The following is an 18,606-nucleotide window of genomic DNA, read 5'->3' on the forward strand; positions in this document are numbered from 1 at the left end:
TGTAATTAGAAGACAACTTTAACATCGTGACTCTCCTGTTTTGACTAGTATATTTAGACTAACCTTTGATGATGGAACAGCAAGGATATTCCTGGTGACAGTTTGGGTTTCCTCCAAGTTGAGTATTTTAAGAAGGCAGCTGACAGCAAAGGTGATCGAGTACAGGCCTGAAGTAAGGAAGTTCTGAGTTTGAATTTGGCCTCAGACACTTACTAGCTGTGTGACCCTGGGCAAATCACTTAAACCTCTATTTACCTCAGTTTCCCCAACTATGAAATGTAGTAATAATAGCACCTACCTCTCAAGGTCGATGTAAGGATCAAGTGATATAACATTCATATAATTAGGGCAGTGCCTGGCACATGGTAAGCACTATATAAATGCTTATTCCTTTCTTTCCCCCACCCCTTTAAGGACCCAGATTGAGGGAGGGAATAGTGCCAGCCTTAAAATTGAGAAGACCTAAGTTTGGATCCCATCTTAGGTACTAACTAGCTATTTGATCATGGAGAATTCATTAATAATAATAGTCCCTGCCTCACGTGCTTTTGAGAATCAAATGAAATAATGTATACGAAGTGCTTTGCCAACTTTAAAGTACGACAAAAATGTTAGCTGTTATCTGAGATGGTATTTTGTAATTATACCTGTAACTTTGGCTTCTCATTTTGAGAACAATTACTAGTCCCAGCAGGTTTTGTGGCCAGGCCACTGCTTGCCCTGGGTGGTTACACCTGGAATATAACAACAACAAAATCAAAACCAGATCAGTGGACTACAACATGGCCAGACAGTTACTGTGGTTTCCTACCAGCCAATATATAACACCTCTCATCATTTGATTGGCATGACTATAGAATGTCTAGAGAGATTGAGTTCATCTGGCTGTTAGCCAGTTTTGTCATGCTATGATAGTTTTACTTAATGTGCCCAGATGTGACCTTGTTTATAGGACAATCCATGAAGTGAGGCACTGATCTTGATAATTAATTACAAAAACCTCAAGCCCAGATTTGAGAGAGGGAGACAGGGAGAGAGAGAGAGAGAGAGAGAGAGAGAGAGAGGGAAACAGACAGATAAAAACAAAAACAGAGACAGAGACAGAGATGGGGACAGAGAGAGAGAGAAAGGGAGAGAGACAGACAGAAAGAGAGACAGACAAAAGAAGTAGTAGTAGTAGTAGTAGTAGTAGTAGTTGTTGTTGTTGTTGTTGTTGTTGTTGTTGTTAAAGGCTTTACATTTTTGAGTTTCGCTGATCAAATGCATAAAAAACCCCACACAAAAAAACTCACTATCCCCACATGGGCTAGGTTTTTGGCTGAGGGTCAAACTGCAGCCTTTTTTTGTTTAGATAGTAAGCTAAGAAAGGTTTTTACATTTATGAATTCTATACAATTGATGCTGTAAATCATAGGATTACAGATTTAGAGCTTGAAGGGACCTCAGAAGCCATCAGCTCTAACCGCTTCATTTTACAAATGAGGAAACTGAGGCTTAGAGAGGTTAACTGACTTACCCAGGGTCATACAGATATGGAAGGAGAGAGAGAGGGAATTTGCATTTATTAAACACCTTCTATATGCCAGGCACTAGACTGAGGGCTTTACAAATATTATCTTATTTGATTTTTGCATCAGCCTTGGGAGGTAGGTGCTACTGTTATCCTCATTTTATAGTTGAGGAAACTGAGGCAGACTGAAGTTAAGTGACTTGCCCAAGGTCACACAGATAGTAAATGTTTGAGGCAGGATTTGAACTCAGGTCCTCCTAACTCCAGGCTCAACATTCTATCCAAGGTACCACTTGGTATTTTGTTGTGTGACAGTCAACTAGATAGTTTTATTGAGACAACTGAAATAATGGAATCAACTATAATGATGATGATGGTAATGAGAATGAGAACGAAGCTTTGTACAGGGTATTCCTAAAGTCTGGATACATAGGCAAAAATGCATATTTTGAAGAAATGAAATGATTGAAATTTTCAACATTTTATTTAATTGGAATATTAACAAATAACATCTTCAATATGATTTCCATCATTTGTGATGCAAAGGTTGATGCGCTTTGCAAGATTCACATGAACTCGATGCAATAACTCAATAACTCCATATTGCCATCAATTTTAACACATTCACTCTTGGAATATGAATGTGAAATCATATGATGTTATTTGAAGTTGAAGATGCTATTTGTTAATATTCTAATTAAATAAAATGTTGAAAATTTCAAGCAAAAGAATGAAAAAATAGAAGAAAATGTGAAATATCTCATTGGAAAAACAATTGACCTGGAAAATAGATTGAGGAGAGATAATTAAAGAATTATTAAACTACCTGAAATGATCAAAAAAGTGCCTAGATATTACATTTCAAGAAATTATCAAGAAAAAAAAATTGTCCCAATATCTTAGATCCAGAGGGTAAAATAGACATTTAAAGAATTCACCAATCACCTCCCGAAAGAGATCCCAAAATGAAAACACTAAGAACATTATAGCCAAATTCCAGAGTGCCCAGGTCAAGCAGCCAGAAAGAAACAATTCACATATGATGGAGCCACAGTCAGGATCACACAAGATTTAGCAGTTTCCATGTTAAAGGATTGGAGGTCTTGGCATATGATATTCTAGAAGGCAAAGGAGGTAGAATTGTAACCAAAATAACCTACTCAGCAAAACTTAATATAATTTTTCAGTGGGAAAAAATGGATATTTAATGAAATAGAGAACTTTCAAACATTCCTGATTCAAAGACCAGAGCTGAATAGAAAAATTTGACATTGAAGCACAAAACTCAAGAGAAGTATAAAAAATTAAACATGAAAGAGTAATCATAAGTTATTCAAGGTTAAATTGTTTACATTCCTATCTGGGAAGATGATACATGTAACTCCTAAGAACTTTATCATTATTAGGGCAGTTAGAAGAAGTCTACATAGACAGAGGGCATGAGTATGAATTGATTATGTTGAGATAATATAAAAAATGAAGAGATGAGAAAGATGGATGGGAGAAGGAGGATGGGAGAGGTAGAATGGGGAAAGTTTTCTCATATAAAAGAAGCAAACAAGGAAGAGATTTTATAGTCGAGGGGGAAATATGGGAAGGGTAACAGACAATGCTTCCCTCTCTTCAGAATTGGATTTAAAAGGGAAAAATACATATATAAACATTCACTTGGTATAGAAATATATCTCATTCAGTAGAGAAATAGGAGGGGAAGACAGGAGAAGGAAGGAATCGTAAAAAGAGAACTGGAATGAGGGAGGCAGTGGTCAGAGACAAAACAGACTTTCGAGTAGGGAGTGGATAAAAGAGAGAGAGAGAGAGAGAGAAGGATAATGAAGAAATAGGATGGAGGGAAATGTACAGTTAGTAATCATGACTATGAATGTGAATGGCATGAACTCACCCATAAATCAGAAGCAGATAGCAGATTAGAAACCAGAATCCAACAATATGTGATTTACAAGAGACACATTTGAAACAGAAAGACATATAGAGAGTTAAAATAAAGGGCTGGAGCTGAACCAAAGCTATCTATAGTCCTATGAAGAAAATCCTCTAAATGGCTATAGATTAGAGAAAGGCAAATTGAAACAACTCTGAGGTACCATCTCACACCTATCAGAAATGACAAATTCTGGAGGAGATGAGGGAAAGTAGGTTCACTAATAAATTGTCAGTGGAGTTTTGAACTGATCCAGCCCTTCTAGAGAACAATTTGGAACTATAGCCATAGGGATATAAAACTGTGCATACCCTTTGACCTAGCAATACCATTACTAGTTTGTACTCCAAAGAGATCAAAGGAAAAGGAAAAGGACCTATGTGTACAAAAAAACATTTATAGCAGTTCTTTTTTGTGGTGGCAAAAAAAATGGAAACTGAGGGGATGCTTATCAGTTGGGAAATGGCTGAACAAGTTGTGGCATATAATTGTGATAGAGTATTATTGTGCTATAAGAAATGACAAGGGAGGTGGTTTCTGAAAAACAAGGCAAGTCCTACATGAACTGATGCAAAGTGAAGAAGAACCAGAACATCATTGTGCACAGTAATAGCAATGTTGTAATGAAGATCAATACGGTGATCCAAGATAATTCCAAAGGACTTATGATGAAAAACATGTTATCCCCCTCCAGAGAGAGAGAACTAATAAAATCTGAGTGCACATTGAAGTATAATTTTCTCTCTTTTTTTCCTTTTTCTTTTTGCAGTATGGCTCTTATGGAAATGTTTGCATGATTTCACATGTAAAATTGTTATTTTGCTTGCCTTCTCAGTGGGTCTGGGAGGGTGTAGGAGAAGAGAGAATTTGAAACTCAAGTTAAAAAGAAAAGAATGTTACAAATGATTTTTAAAAAGAAAATAAAATTTAATTTTAAAAAAGACTGGCAATATAGGAAGGGACTAGATTATAAAAGGCTTTGGACGTCAAGAAAAATATTTTATATTTGAAGCTGGAGGGAAAAAAGAACCTCGGGCATTTTTTAATTAGGGGAGGGAAATGTGGGCAGACCTGCATTTCAGGAAGATTACTATGCCAAGCTGTCTCAAACATGTAATTGTGAATAGAGGGGCTACTCTTAGGCTGGGTATTTGATGTATGATGAAGGTGCTATGACTGTGTAACTGTATTCAAACAGTCTGGCTGGGTTTAGAAAATAGGAATAACAACCCTCTGTATGAAAATAGTCAATGCATTTTCCCGTGGCATTTGTTTTACTTAGAATCCTAAAATTGACAGTTTTTCTGAGGCTGGCCACAAACCGGACCACATCAAAGGGAATCTGGAGTTCAGAAACGTTCACTTTTCTTATCCTTCCCGAGCTGATGTCAAGGTAAGTCAAAGGAAGAAGCATTTCTATCTGAGAACTGATTGCTTAATTGTGTGAATATAATTACATGTAATATTTTTTATTTGAAGTTTTTTGGACACATTGACCACAGGTTTTTTTTTAAACACATTCACTTGTTTAATTTAATTAATTAAACACATTCACAAGTCTGCTGGATTGTCTATGGAGTGATGTAATGGATGTTCCTTTTTCCTGTGTAGATTTTAAAGGGCATCAATCTCAAGGTTAACAGTGGACAAACAGTGGCCCTGGTTGGTAACAGTGGTTGTGGGAAAAGCACAACTGTCCAGTTGATACAGAGACTGTATGACCCTCTGGAAGGCACGGTAAGACCCCTGAATGAGCTTATTGCCAAAAGCTTTTTATGAAACACTTTTCTACAGTGACAGTGAGCGCCAGATAAACTTACCTTGTTTGGGAAAGGTGTAATGATAGTACAATCAGTAGAGTTATTTTGTTTACAAAGTTTGTGGCAGCTAAGTGGTTTCGTGGATAGAATGCTCAATTTAGAGTCAGGAAGAGCCAAGCTCAAATCTTGCCTTGGACACTTAGTAACTATACGACCATGGGCAACTTACTTAACTTCTCTGTGCCTCAGTTTTGTCATCTGTCAAATCAGGATCCTAATAGCACCTCCCTCTCAGGATTATTATGAGGATCACATGATAATATTTGTAGGAACACTTTTCAAATGTTGACTGCTACATAACCTGGCATCTGAGTGGCACAGTGGATAGAGTACCAAGCCTGGAATCAGGAAGACCTCAGATCAAATCCAGCCTCAGAAGTCACTTAACCCTGTTTACCTCAGTTTCCTCATCTGTAAAATGAGCTGGAGAAGAAAATGGCCAACCACTCTAGTATCTTTGTCAAGAAAACTCTAAATGGGGTCATGAAGAGTTGGATACAACTAAAAATGACTGGACAACTAGAAGCTTCATAAACTATTTTCCCAGGGCATTCAGGAGGCATAGAATCTTGTTTCAGTCCCTTATCCATACCAGTTCAGCTCTATATCTCACCACCACTGCCATTCATACTGCCTTAGAACACCTGCTTCCTCTGGCCAATGGATATCTGGGCAAAATTTGCAGGCAGTTTGGTGATCAGTGATAATGCTATTAGAAGTATGGCTAGGGCAGCTACGCTAATAGAAGCCTCAGTTCTATTTAATATTGGGGATGTCAACAGGGACAGCAAAGGTGGCCTCCTAAGGAGTGGATGATGGAACCCAATTTAACAAGCCAGACACAGCTTGTATTTTTGTTGTTGTTGTTGACTCCCTAACTGGGAAAACAAAAAGCAAAACAGAATTTTCTCCAGATAAAGACCCTTTCTTGCTTGAAAACATTGCTCTTAGGTACATTAACCTGCCCCAAACTGGCTGATGGTGGTGTGATGGGCCTCTGTCAGAGCTGGCATTTTTCAGTTGTCAATTTCAGGTCTTGGACGGGGCATTTTCCCTTCTTTCAGATCAACATTGATGGGCAAGATATTCGGACCCTAAATGTGAGGTATCTGAGGGAAATAATTGGAGTCGTGAGTCAGGAGCCAGTGCTGTTTGCCACCACAATTGCTGAAAACATTCGCTATGGCAGGGAAGACGCCACCATGGATGAGGTCAAGAAAGCTGTCAAAGATGCCAATGCCTATGAGTTCATCATGAAACTACCAAAGGTAAAGGAATGGATGGTGTAATCATTTTTTAAATGTATGTATTCATTTAGGGGCATCTAGGTGGCACAGTGGGTAGAGTGCTGGTCCTAGAGTCAGGAAGACCTGAGTTGCAACCCAGTCTCACATACTTACAAGCTGTGTGACCCTAGGCAAGGCACTTAACCTTTGTCTGCCTCAGTTTCTTTATCTGAGAAATAGGGATCATCATAGTACCTGCTTTCAGGGTTATTGGGAACATCTGATGAGATGATATTTAAAATGTGCTTAGCACCATGTCTGGCACATAGCAAATGCTATATAAACGTTAGCTATTATTATTATCATTATCTCCCAGGGTGCTTGTGAGGACTAAATGAGATATTCAGAAAGTGCACTGCAGATGCTAAAGCTCTATGGAAAAGCTAGACATCAGTGGGTGGAGAAGATACATTTTGTTTTGACCGACCAGACCCTACCCAACCAATTCCTAGACTCTTTTTCCCTCACCCAAAAATGTACAGTCCCTAAAAACAGTTAAACACTACCTTGAGCAGTGATTTTTAAAAACCTGCATGTAACATAAGGCAGCTCAGTACGTTCTTTAGATGTCTTGCTAAATAAATCAATAGAATTAATCTAGCCAAAGTTTAAGGCACACTTTGCAGACCTTGCATGGCACCGAATGATAGACCTGATCATGTTTCATTAATCCCTTACAAGTGACAGGGATAGGGCCCGGGCCTGTGATTTCACTGATATAGGGAACGCCCAGGTGAGGAAACTTCATCCACCAATGCAAGTTGGCACCTCCTCTGCAATCCACAGTATTAGCAACTTAAGGGATCGTAGTCTGTATCAGAGGCAGGCCTTGAACTCAGTTCTTCTACCTTCTGGCCTAAAGCTCTAACACACTGCAATAAAGATAACTTCTTTGAAAGTTCATAATAGCTAGCATTTATACCAAATCTCTTTACATTCAGGGTATCCTCAAACCCTGTCAATTTTGCTTACATTTGCTCTTCCAAACAACCCTGGGACGTAGGGGCTATTGTTGTCCCTATCTTACAGATGAGGAACCTGAGGCTGAGAGAAGTGACTTGATCAAAGTCACAGACAGTAAGTTTCTGAGGCAGAATTTAAACTCAGGGATTTTTGACTCCAAGTCCAAGTTCCTGACTCCCTGTACTACCTTGCTGCTCCATCAGCTGCTCTCTGTGTTAACAGAAATTTGACACTCTGGTTGGAGAAAGAGGGGCCCAGCTGAGTGGGGGTCAGAAGCAGAGAATAGCGATCGCTAGAGCTCTCATTCGGAATCCCAAGATCCTTCTGCTGGATGAGGCCACCTCAGCCTTGGATACTGAGAGTGAATTTGAGGTACAAGCAGCTCTGGATAAGGTCAGTGTACCCCAAAACACCCAAGATAAGCAGCATAAACTACCATGTAGGAAAGAAAAATAGACAGCCTTGCTTTCCAGATCTGGATTGGTAAACCAGTGAATGAATGAAAACTGGGCCCCTCTTCTGGGCCTCTATTTATTCCCCCATTCTGTCTCTGTACACTCTTGCTGTTTTGAAAATCAAAGGTATATGGGATATGGGACTCATTATCTCACTTGACTTGACCCAGCAGTGAGGTCAAGGTTGTAGATAATGGGTTCAGCACTTCCCCAGGCTATTTATTTATGGGATTCTGGGGCTTATATCCTATAACATATCTGTGAGGTTTGGGTTCAGTCAAAGGGCAGCACTTGAGGACCCAGAAGGCCACAGGTTCCCCACCCCAGGATTAAACAATCCTATGTTGAGGGCTAGAAGAAATCCTGACGGCCAACCAGTCCAACCCATTAGCTTTTCAGGTGAAGACGCTAAAGTCAGGTGACTTGCCAGGGGTCACATACGTAATGAATTATAGAGCTAGGAGAGTAAACCAGGTCACCACGACAGCACGTTGTATGGTCTCTTCCTTCTGCACCTGAAAGGAGGAAAGGTATCATCCTCACTGGTCACGTGGTTCCTTCGGGTTTTGCCGAAGAAATGATCTTGGGAAGCACCCAAGGCCAGGGGTTTGCTGAGTCAGCTGGGACCAGCAAGGGAGAATCAATTGTTAAATGTGCAGTGTGAGCGTTTATACCTCAGAGATCATCAAATGCCACAAAACAAGGCCTGATTGTCTAGACCAGGGGTGGGGAACCTGCTTCCTTGAGGCCACATGTGGCCTTCTAGGTCCTCGGGTACGGCCTTTTGATTGAGTCCAAGTTTTACAGAATAAATCCTTTTATTAAAGGGATTTGTTCTGTGGAGTAGAAGTAGTGAAGTCACCATTTGAGAAACATTCTTTTTGAGGAGATGATTAGCATCATCTGCAGGCACCACTAACGCCTATCTATGTTCCACTTGGAGCCAAAGTGCCAAATACATAATCTTGATCAGGTATTTAGCCCCTCTAAGCCTCAGTTTCTTTGGCTATAAAATAAGGAGGTTGGAGTAGATTGGTGGATCACAGAATCAGAGGAAAAGACCCAAGACCGTGTAGTATGACTCTCTCATTTTATAGATGAGGAAACGGTTTAATCACTAACCTAGGATCATGGAGGAAATAATCATCAGAATTTGAACCCAGATTCTCCAACATCAGAAACAGTGCTCTGTCTACTAGAAGATCTTTTCTGGTTGTGAATTTTATGATTTTATGAATAGGTATAATATAAGCATTTGTTATATCAATTAATAAAGAACTGATGGTAACAAGTAGAATCATGGAACTTCAAATTACACTATGGTAACTCTGGTACAAAGTGAACCTTTCATCCCCATAATCTTCCTCCATCCCACACATCCCTGTCTCTCTCTCTCTCTCTCTCTCTCTCTCTCTCTCTCTCTCTCTCTCTCTCTCTCTCTTTCTCTCTCTCTCTCTCTCTCTCTCTCCTTTTCACAGGCAAGAGAAGGTCGAACTACCATTGTCATAGCTCATCGTTTGTCTACCATCCGAAATGCAGATATCATAGCAGGTTTTGAGGATGGAGTCATTACAGAACAAGGGAGCCACAGTGAACTGATGAAAAGGGAGGGGGTTTACTTCAAACTCGTTAACATGCAGGTAATTTCTCTTCTAGTAACTCCCCTGGTTGGTTTCTATAAAGCATTCTGTAATTGATTCTATAAACCAGGAGCCCCATGCCTGTAGGAATATTCCGAATGGAATGCAGCAGATACGCCTTACTGGTGAATAGAAAAGATGGATGGAGAAACTTAAAAAATTGTACACTTTGATTGAAGTGGCTATTGACATACGTAAGATGATTAACAACAACAACAGTAATAACTAGCATTTATATAATACTTTAAGGTATGCAGACACTTTATTAATATCTCATTTGATCCTCACAACAACCCTGGGAAGTAAAAACCATCACTATCCCCATTTTACAGATGAAGAAACTAAGGCAGCCAGAGGTAAAATGACTTGCCTAGGATCATACAGTTAATAAATGTCTGAGGCCAGATTTGAACTCAGATCTTCTAGACTCCAGGTCCCACATTCTACCCACTCTGATACCTAACTGTCCCTGAAGAGAACAGTTCACTGAAGACAATGAGTGAAGGAGAGAGAGAATTGAAGGAAAACCAAATTTTCTCCAAAAGTAAAAAAATTTTATACTTGTATGTATATATGAGTGAGATAGTGTGGCTTAGGAGACCAGTCTCAGAACCAGGAAGATGTGGATTTTCTTGGGCTTCTGACAAATAAAGACTGAAAAAGGCACAACCTCTCAGTGCCCAAGGCAAGTCTCCAAGACTCTTAACTTGTAGTACAAATACTCATTTTGCATTGGTAAAGAGGGCTTTCTCACACTGATGAAATCGTAGCTCTGGTAAGAAAACATAGACACACACACACACACATACACCATATATGTATAAAAATATGGTGCCCTTTGGCTAAGCACAAAATAAAGTGGGATCACTTTGCAACATAGTCAACAAAAACAATGAATATTTACTTTGTACCTACTACTGATAGTTATGATAGCATTTATGTAGTGCTTTAATGCTTATAAAAGCTTTACAAATGTTATGTCATTTGATCTTCTGTGTTTAAGACTCCATACTAGGTGAGGAGGGAGGTGGGATGTTTAGATAAGACAAAGTCCTACGAGTTCCGTTCATGGAACCTACAGTCTTTATTGAAGGATAAGACACCAACACAGAAAGCTATAATACAGAGTATATTAGGGGCTGGACCCTAGGGATGTTGAGGGTAGAGGGCAAGTCACTAAATCTCTCTTAGCCGCAGGTTCTTTATCTTGAAATGAGTTAATAATAGCACCTGCCTCACAGGATTGTTGTAAGGATCAAATGCGATATTATTTCAGTGCTTTGCAAACTTTAAAGTGCAACATTAATGCTATTATTATTATTACTAGGCTGTCCTGAGATTCTGAGAGCGATAGTGTATTTATAGGGAAGTCATCGAAGTCCCATGAAAAGCTAGTCAGACTCACTCAGTTCAGATCTCCTTTAGTCTCTGTTCTCATCCAGGTGTGCAAAGCAGTACCCACTACATCCCCTGGGTGGTGACCATGCCCTGTGGTTCAGTGTTCCCCAGCTGTAAAAGAGCTGAGATAAAGAATACTTTGGTGAAAATATTCCCAAGCCACGCCCAACTTTTAGATTTCATGACAGCTGTGGAATATGTTTTGGAACCTGTAAATTGGAGGGCTTCCTAAAAACGTATGGCATTTTGAAAAATGACTAAATAAGATTTCTAGTGCACCAAAGATGTTTTTACCTTTCTGCCCTTATATTAGTTGTTGTCTTTTGTTACTTTCTGAAATTAAATTTGGAATCAACCAGTACATGTCGAATAAATGTCAGTTCCTTTATCCACTTCATCTTCATTTTTAACGCTCAGTTTAGAATAAACTTCTTACTGGAATTGAGTGGTCTTCAGTGGATTTATTTCAGTCTCTAAATCAGTCACTTCCTATGTGCCAGACCTTGTTCTAAGTGCTGGGGATACAAAGAAAGGCAGAAACCTGATCTATGCATTGAAGGACTTCACATTCTAATGGAGAATGCAGTATGCAAATAACTAGAAACCTACATGACATATATGTGTGTGTGTGTGTGTGTGTGTGTGTGTGTGTGTGTGTGTGTGTGTATTATAAATGTAAAATAATCTCAAAGGGAAGAGATGTTGGCAGGGGTAGGGTGGGCAGGAAATGCCTTTTGCAGAAGGCAGGATTTGAGCTGAGTCCTGAAGGAAGCCAGGAAAGCCAAGGGGCTGAAGTGAGGAGGGAGGGCATTCCAGGCACCAAGGACAGCCAGTGGAGAAATGCACCTTTGGGAGCTACAAGGAGGCTGGCATCACCCAGTCGAGTGTTTGAGGGTTATAAAGTGCATTCACACATATTAATTCCCTCCTTTGCTCCATTTAGCAACATTTTAAGATTTGCAAACCTCATAAGACATTTTGTAATCCTTAAAGACCTAGAATGCTAGACTTGTAGCCTACAAGAACCTACCTCAGAAACTTACTGTGTAGCCCTGGGCAAATCATTTGACATCTGAGACTCAGTTTCATCATCTTTAAATTGGGGATAATTATAGGTTGTCATGTGGATCAAATTAGATTACTGTACGTAAAAAAAACTTTCAGCAGATCTGAAAAGTGTGAGCCATCATTATTATTATTATATAAATGATTTATTATTTTTGTTGTAAATATCTTTAGGATAGGACTGTCTCACCTTTATATTTATATTAGCACAGCACTCAACACAAAGTAAGCATTTAATAAATGCTATTTCATTTATTCATCTACTCATTTATTATGAAGCTGACGTTGAGTATTTTAAGGTTTACAAAGCATTTTACCTACATTTTTTCATCCAGTTCTTACAATATACTTGTTGAGATTACAGATCTTATTAGCCTCCTTTTACCCGTGAGAAAAGAGACTCAGAAATATTAAAAGATTTATTTGCATGTGGTTTACGTGTGGTCATGGGGTGGGATTTGAACCTGAGATTCTTTCTGGCTATGTTGCATGTATTCTTGTCCCCATTTCATTTAAGGAGTAACTACAGCTTGGACAAGTTAAGCAGCTTCCCCAAGTGATGGGGGCAGAGCCCATATTAGAATCCTGGTGTTCTTACTCTGAATACAGCTCTTCCCACTAATACCACATAACCTCAAAACTTTAAGTTTCTCAATATTGAATTTAATTACATTTGCAAATCCAAGATTATACAACTAAAACCCTTTCATAACTTTACTTTCTATTTCTTTCAGACGTCAGGAAACCAGATTCAGTCAGAAGAATTTGAAGTTGAATTAAAAGATGACAGTGCATCTGGGATGGCACCAAATGGCCTGAAATCACGCCTTTTTAGGAACTCCACACACAAAAGTTTTAGAAATTCACGAAAGTATCAGAATAGCTTTGATGTAGCTCCAGAAGAGCTTGTAAGTTCATTAACTCCAATTAAAATTATAATGGTAGCACTATTTGTAGATTCAGTAACTGTTCATCTGGGAAATCTTAAACTTTTTTGTGTCATGGATACTTTGGACACTAGTGAAGGCTGTGGACCCCCAGTTAGAAGAATGGCTTTATGTGCCTAAAATATAATATATGGGATAAAAAAGGAATAACAATTATACTGAAATGCAGTTATCAAAATACAAGGTGTCCCAAAAGTCTTAGCAAATTTTAATATTTAATTTTTACTGAAATCAACTAAAATTGTATTTTTAAATAAGTTCGTGGGCTCCTAACTATGTGACCTAGAAATATCTTAAAAATTTATTTTTTAATTTTCAGACTGTTTAGACACAGAAATTGAAAAGCCCAGAATTCATGTTTGTGTCTTGAACACCAAATCTTTCCAATTCACTTTGTACCTTGGGAATAAAATCAACATTGAACTGTTATTATTAATAATAACACTGATAATAATATATTCATTTATATTGGATTGTAGACAGGGGTCATAGGGACTACTTTAGAAGAGATTATATTCAGAGAACTTATTAACTACATTAAAAAGTCTTAGATATAGCAAAAATATGTATTCTTGGAAATTTTCCATGGAGATTTGGGTTGTGTTATTAAAACAAAGTAAAGGCCTAGTCAACTGTAACTCTGGAGATCATTAGTGAGTAGCACCCCAGGCAGGTGGGGCAACCAGGAAAAGCAGCTGCTTTAAGAGGTTGAACAAACAAATGGTCCCCATAGTCCAAAAAGTCCATGGAGACCATAATCCAATGTATATGGACAGCTGGTGTTTTTTTTTGGACCTCAGCTTGACAGAATGCTCCATGAACCTGTTGTTCATCTCAGACATACCCTAAGACTAGTTTCTTCCTTCCCCACAGCCTCTTTCATGATCTTTCCTTTCCCAAAGCCTTTGGGTGGCCTGACCATTAATTTTAACAGTCCTGTGTTAGAAAGAAGCCATTCAGTAAGGAAGGTACAGTTGTAGTTTTCTTGGAGAAAGTATTCTAAACTATGTTCAAAATTCTGGTTTGGTTATCATTAGATAAATTGAGATGATTTTCATCCTTATTTAGGCAAGAAAAACTGTCCCTAATAGAAATTTATCGGCTCTATTGTTCTCTGTGGTGTGTGTTGGGCCCCAAGTAGATGCCAATATAATCATACTTGTTGAGAGATCTCCTGCTGCTTAGGAATTCTTGATCTTGGTCTCAAATTAATGTATTTACTTGCAAAAGAAATGGATTGTAATGATGGTCTAGCTCATCATTAAATGGAAGAGAACTAATTTCCATTTTTTTCTTAGCCATGGTATATTTTTCAGTCTTCACATTCAAAAAAATTCAGCAAGCATTTGTTAACTATCAATTAACTAGGATTTTTTTTTAGCACCTACTATGTGCCAAGCATTGTGTTAGGTGCTAGACATACAAAAAAAAGGCAAAAACATTTGTATTCAAAAAGCTTACATTTCAATGAGGGTGATATGTTTGAATACATATGTATATCTGCATTAATATTATGTATTGATATTGATATGTTTATAGCTATATAGAAAAACATAGAAGACAGAAGCAAAGTAACCTTGAGAGAAAACACATTAGTATCTGGGGTAGGGATGTGGGAAGGGTGGCATGGGAAATCAGGAAACCTCATGTAGAGTTGATTCTTGAAGGGAGCAAAGGATTCCAAAGGGTAGAAGTGGGGTGGCCAGTACACAGACATGGAAATAGGAGACATGGACAAAGACAAAGACAAAGACACAGATACATCAAGAAAGGTAATAAGACTAAAGACAGGATTGGGTCAGGTTAGAAAGAGCTTTAAATAACAAAAGGAAGAGTTTATACTTGATCTTGGAGGGAAATGACATTGTTGCACTCACACTTTAGGAAAACCATTTTGGCAGCAGTGTAGAGGGGAGCAATTTGAAGCAAAGAGACCAATTAAGAAGGTATTGGAAGAGTCCTGGCTAGAGGTGATGAAGACCTGACCTAGCATGGTGATTGTATAAATGGACAGAAGGACAAAGATGTAAGAGGTGTTGTGAAGGTAGACACTACCAGATTTAGCAGCTGAGTGAGTATGTGGGATGAGTAAAGGGGAGGAGTCAGGGATGGAAATTTGGGTGGTTGTGTTGTACCAGAAGCAAGCGAGATGCACCACAGAGTATAAGTTTTAAGTGGAGAATTTATTAGCCGGCGGCCATTGGGGTACTACACCACAAATCAATGGCCATGTGTTGGGGTGATGGCTTAGCTTATATAGGATATGTGGGGGTACAGGGCAGGGAAACAGGAACAAAGGTCTTGGCTGATCAAAAGATTCAGTCAGGTTATCATACTAGTGGGATAATCTCATTTACATTCCTTGGTGGAGTCACGGAGCCCCAGGGATATCTGCTAGAAAGGGTCTGCCAGGTTATCCTTCAGTGGGATGTTCCTATCTATTGACATTCCTTGGTGGAGTCATGAAGTCCTAGGGAGTTTGCTAAATGCCAAAGATATCTGAGTCCATTCTTTCTGGGAGTGCTTGTCAGTAGTCTAGGGGTTTCTCAGGGGTTCCCCACTTTTTTCTCATAGGGGGTTTCAAATCCTTGAAAAAGGAACAACGTGATGGGGCAGAGCAATAAAATTAGGAGGCCAACCAAAACGCTAAGCAGGGGTGAGCCTGGGGAAGGCATGCATTTTGATAGTGACAATAAAGGGTAAGGCTCAGGCAGAGATTCTGGCCCAATGACAACGCTAGGTTGTTGGCCCCAGGGGAAGGCCAGACCCAGTTGGAAGATTCAAGGAGAGTCCAAGGAGCCTCCCCGGGTACTGCACACCAGAAATTTTTAAAAAATGGTATAAAACATTCCACATTTCCCCTTTTTTGGTCAAAGGCAAACCGAAAGTTTCGCCTAAAGACCAATTAAAGGTATGGAAAAAAAAAACTCTATCTTCCACAGGGGTGAAGTTCTAAAATCCCTATCTAGGTGGAGTCAGGTTTTCCCTTTTCTGTATTTGGACATCCTCAGGGATGGGAAGGAATTGTAAATTAATTGTAAGTAAGCAGAGGGAACATAATAAAAATTCAGGAAAACAGTCTTGAGAACACAAGGACTCAGAAGGGGAAAAAGCAGGTCTTTGCTCAGGCTCTGGTTCCGGATCCCATGAGAAAGCCATCTGCATCCAGTGCTGTCCCTCTCAGGCTCTTGGAACCGCAGGGCGAGGTCTCCTATAGGCCCAGATGTCCACTCCTCACACGGGGTTCCCAGAACACATGTAATTTGATGATTAATAAAAGAAACACAACATAGGTCCCAGCCACGCAGGGCTAAGTTCAAACAGATACAAGAAGTAGTTCAGTATCCCAGTCACACAGGGCTGAGTCCAAAGTTTTTCTCATAATTCACAAACTGAACAATTACATTGGGTCAGGTACAGACCAATTACTTAGATGACTCACAATAGAGGGGGAGATCTGCATGTCACATGATTTACATTCATAAATTGGACAACAAGAAAACTTAAACCTGAACCATACAAAGTAATGCAATCATTATTAACAATCATATATAACATCATAAATTTTTAGCCATGCCATGTCTGTTTGATGGCATTTACAAATAGTCCACAAACCATTCTTAACAAAGCTAAAAATGTTTCTGATTCAATTCCAGCAATTAATTGCACATTTTGTATACAAAGTAACTTTAAATTATGGTCACAATGTTCATTTAAAGCAGTATTTTAAAATCCCAGATGCCTGATTGTAGTTATCTGGTCCCTTGATAGTAAAAGAGAGTTCTGCTTCTCTGGTTCAGATCTAGAAATTCTCAGATAATTTTAACTTACTATAACTTACAGATACTTTACAAAGGGGATATATTTTCACTTGTACCACTATCTTATACAATTTTCTTGTGCTAGCATCCAAATTTAAGATCTTATTACCAAAACACACTTATCAGCTCGAATTTCCAGAATTGATAAATTTTTAGAGCCAATCATACACATCTGTACATAATTCTTCGGGGAATCAATCTGATCCTATTGCCTTTTTCAAAATTCGCTATCCCTTCCTTTTATTAGACATTGATCACATTACATCTTTGCCTTATTTGCTTTGCCTAATCGTTTTCCCCTTTTGGAGGATGTTATCCCTATATTATTTCAATGTTTTATTTGGTCATGAACATAAGTTAAAATTGTAAGCTATTCATACCTGTATCCTATTATAATAACTCAGAGATATTTCAATATTCATCTATTACCTAGCAGATTTAGCATAGTGCTTACAAAACTTCTTGATAATTTAAATTTGCTATGAAAGAAACAAGGGACTATGTCATATATCTTAACAGAAGGAAAGAACTTCCTTAGCTCTGTTTGATTCCAGGCATGAGTCATATCTGATAGCCAATCTTATAGTCACCAGGTGCTGAAAGTAGGGCTTAGGTGTAACCAGGTGGGGACTTTTCTTTTCAGAAAGGAAATAGCAGAATTGGGAAATAGAGTCAGGAAGATCCTACCTAGGCTGTGACCAAGGTCGTCTTCACGACTGTTCCCAGGCAGACCCACCTTAAAAATTTTCAGCTTGTAACGCCTGCCATGCCATTACTGGCTTCATGTGACCTAGTCCTGTAATCAGAGCTTAAGACAATATTAAATTGTAGACCCATAAAATCTTAAATAGCAAATAAATATCCTTCAGATAAGACTGCCCAAATTTTATTGAGCTAATAATTATCAAATCAAGCTACATAACATTTCCATCTTCTAAATACTTCCTCACACTCTTTCCCAACTTGCTTAAACCATCTGAAACTACCATTCTCAGGACAGGAGAGGCTTAGCTAACTCCCATTTGTCCCCAAACTTTCTTATCTGCCTTTCCTATTTTCCCTCAACCTTAATTTACCTTTCCAAATCTTTCAAACCCAGTACTCAGTCTTCCTTTACATTTCAACCATAAGACAAAACAATTCATAAGTTAGTACTTCCATTGTCATAACTGTGTATACTGGAATCCCATTCCAGCTTCTTAAACACACAAAGACACAAAAAAAGGGGATTTGTTTTTTCGTGATAACTCATTCTAAAAGAAAGGGACACTTATTAAAGAGATCTGCCATCTCATCTCCCCCTGAGGGTGGGTTCTTCTCCATCAGATGGCAGACTTCACTAATTAAACTACCAGGCCAAACCCGTCTCAAGTCTTAGTCTAATCTTATCCATTTTTTAAGAAGCCAGGTTGGAGGCTTCTTGACCCCTACCGTCCTCTTATTGCTGCCCCTCCCCTTTCCTTCCCTTCTGACAGGTAGGCTAAGGTGAAATTCTTTTCTTCTTATCTAAACTAAGGGCAGGGAGGAGTAAGGAATTCAGACTGTCATTTCGAACCTCCTTACTCAAAAAAAAACTTGAATAAGACATTGAATGGGCCTTCAACCTCCCTCCCAAGGCTTCTATAGATAAGCATTAATTCTAATAATTCTAATAGCTCACCCAGAAACTCCAAAAACTCACAATACGTTTGAACTGCAACCAATTGGCTTGCAGGTGGAAATTCAGCAAGCCTTCTAAAATTATACAAAAAGATTTTAC

At 38.8% G+C, this 18,606-nt stretch overlaps 1 protein-coding gene across 1 annotated transcript in view; it reads left to right on the forward strand.

Moving 5' to 3' along the window:
- Positions 1-18,606, forward strand: part of LOC118850266 (phosphatidylcholine translocator ABCB4-like) — a 124,237-nt gene that overhangs the window by 51,282 nt on the left and 54,349 nt on the right. Inside the window, exons 11-16 of the mRNA XM_036759530.1 lie at positions 4,735-4,845; positions 5,064-5,189; positions 6,337-6,540; positions 7,744-7,914; positions 9,455-9,616; positions 12,814-12,987. Of these exons, the coding sequence (XP_036615425.1) occupies positions 4,735-4,845; positions 5,064-5,189; positions 6,337-6,540; positions 7,744-7,914; positions 9,455-9,616; positions 12,814-12,987 (948 nt within the window). The remainder of the gene's footprint in view (positions 1-4,734; positions 4,846-5,063; positions 5,190-6,336; positions 6,541-7,743; positions 7,915-9,454; positions 9,617-12,813; positions 12,988-18,606) is intronic.

This window comes from Trichosurus vulpecula, chromosome 5 (genome assembly GCF_011100635.1).
Source record: "Trichosurus vulpecula isolate mTriVul1 chromosome 5, mTriVul1.pri, whole genome shotgun sequence".
In the NCBI taxonomy this organism is placed as follows: Eukaryota; Metazoa; Chordata; class Mammalia; order Diprotodontia; family Phalangeridae; genus Trichosurus; species Trichosurus vulpecula.